This window comes from Miscanthus floridulus, chromosome 12 (assembly GCF_019320115.1).
Source record: "Miscanthus floridulus cultivar M001 chromosome 12, ASM1932011v1, whole genome shotgun sequence".
In the NCBI taxonomy this organism is placed as follows: Eukaryota; Viridiplantae; Streptophyta; class Magnoliopsida; order Poales; family Poaceae; genus Miscanthus; species Miscanthus floridulus.
Window position 1 is genome coordinate 76171935 of NC_089591.1, and position 8176 is coordinate 76180110.

The following is an 8176-nucleotide window of genomic DNA, read 5'->3' on the forward strand; positions in this document are numbered from 1 at the left end:
AATAAAACAATAGCTATGGACTTCTTTTGTGAGTCCCATGTATCCGCACGTACACGGCACACGTATGTCGTCCTCGCGTACGCCCTGCGCAGCTGCGCGCGCGTGTAGTTCAAAAGTAGTTTGGCCATGGGGCAGGGCAAGGCCGTCGGGAACAATGCATGGTGGGCTGGTGGCCGCGTGGAACCAGCGGGGGAGCACACGTACCGCAGGCAAAGTTTGCACAAATGTAAGGTCAGCACGACTCACGAGCCCGGTCGTTGGGAGGAGATTTTGGCGCTGTCGTTTCTGCTGTTTGCCTATTATTTCTGCCCTCGGTATGCTTATCTTGTGTCTTTATTTAACCCCTGTCGTTTTCGTTTCTAAAAACATCCGACCTGCCCCAAGGTGATTTCATCGGATCATTTGCCAACAAATAAAAGGTGTGAATCCAGACATATTCATACAGTCATAATTCAAACATCATCCTTACCTAGTTCAGTTGTTCTTTGTTTTTTACTCGACCGTGTGTGCCGCCACATGCAGCAGGCATGCAACCAAACCGGTCTATCGACTATCGACTATATATCGCATCTGCTCGTGATCTACCTCAAATCATTCGGTAAACAATCGCTCAAACACTCCTTCGGGGCACCAAACTTGACAGACGGTAAAAAGGAAACAATTTCTTAAGTACTGGCGTACTGCAGCTTAATTTCTTGAACACATTTAATTAACAAGCTATACAACACTTCGACACAGTCTTGTTTGGAGTTCAGATCATCGAGAAGCCTACGTAAACCTCAGAGCCACATGCGCCCACACGGGTACTAGCAGTACGTATTTGCTATAACGTACTTTCTAGAAAGTTACAAGAAAGCTACGTACGTGCTTGGAATAAGTAGAGATGGGCATATGCATGTTCCGATGTTCGTCACTTGGCCACCACCAAAGCTAGCTGCCCATACATCGGCCAAGCGAAGAACGAAGGCAAGAGATGAACCGTTGCCTACTAGTGGTGGCTCCCTCCATTGGCACCGGAACCTTCTCTCGGACGCGGCCTCCTCCTCACTGCCCACACCTGAGTGACCACCTCCTGCATGTACAAGGTTGCATATTTGCACGAGCGAGCTCGTTAACGAGCTCCGACCGGTTACCGTGTACCGACAAATCAAGCGGTGGTCTCGAACACTTACGCTAGCCGCCTTGTCGCCGTTGCCCTGATCATCTCCTTCCTGCGGCGACTCCGCGGCAGCCGCCGCTGCTCCAGGCGCAGCAACGACGTCGGTACCGGTGGCGGCAGCCGGCTTCGGGTCGTCGTCGTCGCTGCAGTAGCCGCGCAGGCCCAGGCAGCCGGCGCAGGCGCGGAGCAGGAGCTGGAGCAGCGAGCACCTCCATGGGTGCGCGAGGAGCGGCGGCGCCGAGGCTTCTTCAGAGCCGCCGACCACCACCACCTCGACCTCCTTGAGCACACCCGCGGTCTCCTCCTCCGCTTCTTCGTACCCGTCGTCGCGCTGATGATCCATGGACTCTCCGTGGTTGTTCATGCCCGGCCCCTCCGCCGCTGCGTCGACGTCGTCTTTGCGCCGATTATCCGACGAATCCTCGGCGCTGTGCGCCTCCTTCTGCCCCGCCCGCTGATCCATCGCACCTTTGGAGATTGATTGACGACGCTGACCTCAGTTGTGCTTCTTGCCTTTGTCCCCAGCTCTCAGCGCGCAGCCGCTCTAGCTAGACGCTGGGAGTTTCTGGAGAGCGTAGTTGGGAAGTCAGTGACACCCTCCTGATTCCCTTTGCTCATCAACTGTTTTGTTCACTTCCCTTCTACTTTCCGGGAGGTCTCCCTTTCCTGAGGTCTGAGGCAGTGAGGCTCAGCTAGCTGAGACTGAGGATGCTGATGATGCGTTCAGGGGTATTTACTCCGATCCCCTCCGGGGCAGGTGGCACTCTGGCAGAGTCACACGGCATCGAGGGCACCAAATTTATCGCCTGTGGAACTGGGATAGGGGGGGGGGGGGGGGGGGGGGGGGGGGGGGGGGGGGGGGTGGGCAAAGCATTGCCCGGAATGCCCCCTGGATAGCTGGACCGGAAGGTACATCGTACAGGTACGTACTCGTACATGCAAATTACTCCTATGCATTGCTGATATCGTTTTCGTAAGCTCAGAGTTCGCTTGATGCCGGTGTACAGTTTACAGTGTACTCCATTGTGTATGATACATTGATACAGGAGTCTGTGCCTGGATTCCAGTAGCAGCAAGTCATCAGTCGGTCACTACACTTGCCAACAGCGTGTATATGCGAGCAATGTGTCGAGAGAGAGCGTAAACAACAGAAAGGCAGTCAGCAATACAAGGGCAATCCTGTAAATGGCCAGCCTTGGTAGAATGGTAGCCATGGCAGACGCTGGTAGGGCGGCCTTCTCCAGAGCAACAACAGAGGAAACCGACGCGGGCAGATGCGTTAACCAGCTGCCGAGGGCATTCAAACACACCTCACACCTATCCATATTTAATGTCTACAGCGTCTCTGAGGACGTGAGGTTTTCCGTCGCGGTTGATACCTGACCGGTCAACATCTTGTCAGAATTATATACTCCTAGTAGTAAGTTGTTAGTTGGAGTGTATTCATCACTGGGATATTCATCTAATCGGCACGCTCATCCACTCAGAGAGGAGTTTTGTCCATCTTATTTGTCATCTCTTCAGGCTTGAGAATCTGGCCAACAAGACCGAGATGCTGTGAGCAAAGCACCTACCTGCTCTCCTCCTTTCTTTTTGGTCCCACGATCAGTCAGTCCGGAGGATTATCATACAAGACTTGTGTTCGACGAAAAGATAACCACTACTAGCATTAGCAGTACCTTCTTCTGGCAGTATCAATGTCACATTATATATTCTGTTAATACTGATCACCACCACCTCTCAGAATCGATTATTAGCTGGTGGAAATGTCATACGTGTCCCGTTGTGAACTGCTAGCTGCATGCAACCTGCAAGCTAGCCCTGCATGAGCTGCACGCTATCGCAAATCAGTGTAACGTCCCATGTGTAGGTATTGATCTGACTGCACTGCACCAACTGTGCTCATGTTGACAACGTGTCACGCTCTCAGGATACAAGGAAGGGTTGCCGGCGTACGCACACGGCGAGGAGCACGGCAAGCCGCCTCAGAGACCGGTCAGCACCAGGAGGAGAAAGAAGAATCGAAGATTAGGTTTTCCTTATTGCTGTCCGCCCAACCGCCCACACAGCAAGTTCTTGAACTGGGTACCAAAACGCTACTGGGCCAAGCCCAAGAAATACACCCCAGCGACATACAAGTCGTCTTACGGGCCCATTAGCTAGTGCAGCCCAACACTACGCATGGCATAAGGCCCACTTCGTGACAATCCCGCCTCCTTAAGCTGCAGCGCGTCCTCGCGATGCCGTAGTCACCGATGCCAGAGCCCTGGGAATGAGGTCGGAGATGGTAGCCGCTGGTTCCCAGGTTGCCCAATGCATCGGACAGGACTCCCGCTGCACAAGCAAAGAAGGAATAGCATGACGCCCAACCAGACTAAGACGTTCAGCCAATACCTGAGATGGTGGAAGAGTGTCCATGGTAAGCAGCAACGGCAATTCATCATCTGTAGACAGAGACACATCCTGAGGCAAGGCCTTCTTCAGTTGGGAGACATGTAAGACCGGATGAATCTGACTGGTGGCTGGAAGTTGGAGCTTATAGGCAACCTTGCCAACAGTTTGTAAAATGAGATAAGGACCAAAATACTTATAACTGAGTTTGTGATTGGATCTGCGCTGAACTGATTGTTGAATGTGCGGTTGCAGTTTAATATAAACCCAGTCACCCACAGCAAAAGTTCGTTCTTGGCGATGCTTATCTGCCTGGTGTTGCATGCGCTGCTGTGCCCGAGCTAAATTCTGCTGGATGTGCTGCATCATAGTAGTTCTGGACTGAAGCCAGTCATCAAGATCAGAAACTGTGCAAGTGTCTGTGGCTGTGATGCCGAAGTGTTTGGGAGGGTGGCCATACAAAGCTTCAAAGGGTGTGTGTCCATGGGCCAAATGATAGGTTGTGTTATACCAAAACTCAGCCAATGGGATCCATTGGGCCCACTTCTGGGGACAGGAATGCACCATGCATCTGAGATAGGTTTCAAGGCATTGATTCAATCGTTCAGTTTGGCCGTCGGTTTGTGGATGGTAGGCCGAACTCATATTGAGCGTTGTGTCGGTGAGTCTGAAGAGTTCTTGCCAAAGGGTACTAGTGAAAATCTTATCTCTATCAGAGATGATGATGGAAGGCAAGCCATGCAGTTTATACACATTGGCCAAGAATGCTTGAGCTACAGATAAGGCAGTATAGGGGTGGCCTAAACAAATAAAGTGAGCATATTTGGTGAGTTTGTCAATGACAACTAGGATAGTGTCAAAGCTTTTGGATTTAGGCAAGCCCTCAATGAAATCCAAACTAATGGTGTGCCAAGCATGTGTAGGAACTGGGAGTGGTTGCAGTAAACCAGGTAATTTACAGTGCTCAGGTTTAGCTTGGGCACATACCTCACAAGCATTAATGTAATCTATGATAGACTGCTTCATATGTGGCCAGGCAAACAGTGATTTTACCTTGTGATAGGTGGCAGTAATGCCACTGTGGCCTCCCAAGCCGCTAGAGTGAAGAGCCAATAAGACAGCGTGCTGTGCTTCCTTATGATTTCCCAACCAGATTCTATTTTTGTACTTGATCAGCCCCTCACTAAGAGTAAAGCCCTTGTCATTGGAGCCAGTAATACTGAGCTCAGTGAGCAACTGCTTGGTGTGGTCATCTTGCTGATACCCCTCCAAAATGATCTCCAACCACTTTGGAGTGCTTGCAGTGATAGCAGTCAACGATACAGGCTCAACTTGTCTTGACAGAGCATCTGCAGCCTTGTTTTCCAGACCCTTCTTATAAAGAATTTTGTACTGCAAGCCCAATAGCTTGATGAAAGCTTTTTGTTGCATACCCTCTTGTAGCTTCTGCTCCCCTAGGTGAATGAGGCTCTTGTGATCAGTGATAATGGTGAATTCCTTGTGCTGGAGATAAGGCTTCCACTTGGTGATTGCCAGAATGAGTGCCATGCATTCCTTCTCATATGTTGAGAGTGCTTGAGCTTTGGGCCCCAGGGCCTTGCTGAGATAAGCCACTGGGTGTGAGTCTTGAGATAACACTGCACCAATACCCACAGATGAAGCATCGGTCTCAACTGTGAAGGCCTTGGTGAAATTTGGTAAGGCTAACACAGGTGCTGAAATTAGAGCTTGTTTCAAGGTGTCAAAACATGTTTGCAGTTGTGGTGTCCAATGAAATAGAACATCCTTTTTCAATAGGTCAGTAAGAGGTCGACTAAGGATGCCATAATTCTTGATGAACTTCCTATAATAACCAGATAGACCGAGAAATCCTCTCAATTGCCTGGTGTCTGATGGTTGGGGCCAGTTAGCCACAGCCTCAATCTTCTCAGGATCTGTAGCCACACCCTGCCCACTAATGATATGCCCCAGATATTCTAACTGTTGCTGAGCAAAAGAACATTTAGACCTCTTAAGCAAAAGCTGATGATCATTGAGAATTTTGAAGACTTGCTGCAGATGATCCAAGTGAGCCTCTAAAGTTGGACTGTAAATAAGTATGTCATCAACAAAGACCAGGACACATTTCCTCAACAGTGGCTGGAAGATATTGTTCATCAAAGCTTGAAAGGTAGCTGGGGCATTTGTGAGTCCAAATGGCATAACTCTAAATTCCCAATGTCCACTGTGAGTACGGAATGCTGTTTTTGCCTCATCCTCAGGGGCCAACCTAATTTGATGATAGCCTGATCTCATATCCAACTTGGTGAACCAAGCTGCTCCATGCAATTCATCCAAAAGTTCATCGACCACGGGTAATGGATACTTGTTTTTGACAGTGATGTTGTTGAGTTGCCGATAATCAACACAAAAACGCCAACTGCCATCTTTCTTTTTGACCAAGATTACTGGGGAAGCAAAAGGACTGTGGCTGGGCCTAATGATGCCATTGGAGAGCATTTCTTTGATCTGACGCTCAATCTCATCTTTTTGTGTTGGAGAGTATCTGTATGGCTTGACATTTATAGGTTTCACTCCAGGGACCAGCGGAATTTGATGATCAAACGCCCTAGGAGGCGGCAAGGAATCTGGATCCTGGAAAAGGTGAGCCTGACTGTCAACTAACTGCTGTACTTGCACAGGAATCATATCTGGAGGCAAAGGTGGTGTTACTTGACACAAATGAATCAGCTGAGCTATACCACCTTTCCTGAGAAGACCCTGTAACTTCCTAACTTTGACCTTTGGACAACTGGACAAGGTATCTGTAATGCCCTTTAAGCTGATTCTGCTGCCCTGATAAGAGAACCGCAACAACTTCCTTTTCCAGTGGATCCACATGGGACTGTGTTGCTCCAACCAGTCCATGCCTAGCACCATGTCATAGTATTGCAAGGACAACACACGAGCATCAGTTGTGAATGTGTGTCCCTGAGACCACCAGCTGAAGTTGAGGACCTGATGGTTGCTCTGAAGTTTATCACCATTGGCCACAACTACTTGAATGGGAGGAGCAGGCCTCAAGGCACAGTTGAGGGCATTGGCCATGTTGGAGCTAATGAACGTGCAGGTGCTGCCCGAATCAATGAGGATGAGCAGTTGTTGATCTTTGACGATGCCATGAAGCTTGATTGTTTTCTTGCCGGAAACACCAACTGCTGCGGACTGAGACAGGGCAAACACCGCTTCCTCTTCGTCACTAGAATCTGAATCATTGTGATCAGGCACAATGTCATCTGAGAGCAGCTCCATGAACTCTTCCAAAACATGCAAGGCTACTTTATCTGGACACTTATGGTTGCGACCCCATTTCTCGCCACACTTCATGCATAGACCTTGTGCACGCCGCTGAGCTCGCAATGTGGCTAGCTTGTCCTCCCACTTGGGCTTTGTGTCGGCGGCTGGTGGTGCTCCCAGAACACCAGGAGCTGCAGCAGGCGGTGGTTTGCCAGGAAACTTGTTGAAGTCACGATAATTGCGCTTGACAAAATACTTTGGTTGAGATTCCAACACATCCGCCTGCATAAGAGCCAATGACAAGGCGACATCAACTGTTCTCGGCTTATGTAAAACGATAGCAGCACGGATGTCAGGATGCAAGCCTTGAAGAAATTTAGTAACAAAAAACACATCATCTAAATGGGTGTTATGCACCAACACTTTATGCATGACAGTTTGAAACCTATCATAATAATCCTGAACATCATTGATTTGCTTAATGCTCAGTAATTCTTGCATGGAGTTATGATATAGGTCTTTCCCAAATTTAGATTCAATAGCAATGCATAGATCAACCCAGTTATCCACCCCATGCTGGGCCTCATAGGTTTGCAACCATAAGGCAGCATGCCCTTTGAAATGGAGGGTACCATACTGAGCCCAGCGATGGACCGGTACATTGAACATATCAAAGTATTTTTCTGCTTTTTCCTTCCAGACCTTTGGATGAGACCCATCAAATTTGGGAAACTGGGCCTTTGGTAAACGGGTTTCATTGTGGGAAGACGCAGCAGGGTAATGAACTGGGGAGGTGGAGGAGGATAACTGACCATTGGCCAGGGGATGAGTGAGGATCAGAGTCCCCCCTTCATTCCCCTGTGGTGATGTGACGACGCCGTGGCCCATGGCCCGCCCCTCTTCCTCGCGCTTCGGGGCCGATGGCGGAGCGTTGTTCGCTTCCAACGCTGCCACACGCGACGTGAGAGTCTTGATCTCCATGGTCAGCTCGGTGGAGGCGTGATCTACCTCAGGACGCCAACGATTGAAGGACTCCATGAGCAGGAGCATGGACTTCATCTGCGCACTGAGCGCATCGAGCTTCTCTTCGGCGGTCGCCATGCGGGAGGTGAGGGTTGGGGGTTTGGGTTTGCGCGCCAGCGAGTGGGGTGACGGAAATGGATTTGGTGGTGGATCGAGGAAAAGCTGGGAACCAATCGAATATGGTGGTGGGGTAGGAATGGGGAAAAAAGAGAAAAACTGGCGGCACAGGAGAATCGGTGACGGTGGAGGTAGGGGAAGGAGGTGGTGGACGAACTGAACGGCGACGAGAACGAATCGGCGGCGGCGGCGATGGAAGAATCCGGTGTA

The 8176-nt window shown here is 50.0% G+C and overlaps 2 protein-coding genes across 2 annotated transcripts; both read right to left on the reverse strand.

Moving 5' to 3' along the window:
* Positions 1-661: 661 nt before the first annotated feature.
* Positions 662-1908, reverse strand: LOC136497806 (uncharacterized). Its single transcript, XM_066493666.1, has 2 exons — positions 1173-1908; positions 662-1072 (listed from the first exon to the last, which is right to left on the reverse strand). Exons 1-2 carry the CDS (start codon positions 1620-1622, stop codon positions 989-991), a joined length of 534 nt encoding a protein of 177 aa, XP_066349763.1. The 5' UTR covers positions 1623-1908; the 3' UTR covers positions 662-988.
* A 2159-nt stretch (positions 1909-4067) lies between these two features.
* On the reverse strand, positions 4068-7927 carry LOC136496180 (uncharacterized). The gene is made up of 2 exons (XM_066491871.1): positions 4538-7927; positions 4068-4121 (listed from the first exon to the last, which is right to left on the reverse strand). Exons 1-2 carry the CDS (start codon positions 7925-7927, stop codon positions 4068-4070), a joined length of 3444 nt encoding a protein of 1147 aa, XP_066347968.1.
* Positions 7928-8176: the final 249 nt, after the last annotated feature.

What these genes read in the sequence shown, in the direction of transcription:
- LOC136497806 (XM_066493666.1), bottom strand. Translation starts at nt 1,622, where the DNA reads ATGGATCAGCGGGCGGGGCAGAAGGAGGCGCACAGCGCCGAGGATTCG. An exon ending in ACGGCGACAAGGCGGCTAGC is followed by an intron (nt 1,073 to 1,172) that starts GTAAGTGTTCGA and finishes TTGTACATGCAG; the next exon opens with GAGGTGGTCACTCAGGTGTG.
- LOC136496180 (XM_066491871.1), bottom strand. Translation starts at nt 7,927, where the DNA reads ATGGCGACCGCCGAAGAGAAGCTCGATGCGCTCAGTGCGCAGATGAAG. An exon ending in ATTACATTAATGCTTGTGAG is followed by an intron (nt 4,122 to 4,537) that starts GTATGTGCCCAA and finishes AACCTATCTCAG; the next exon opens with ATGCATGGTGCATTCCTGTC.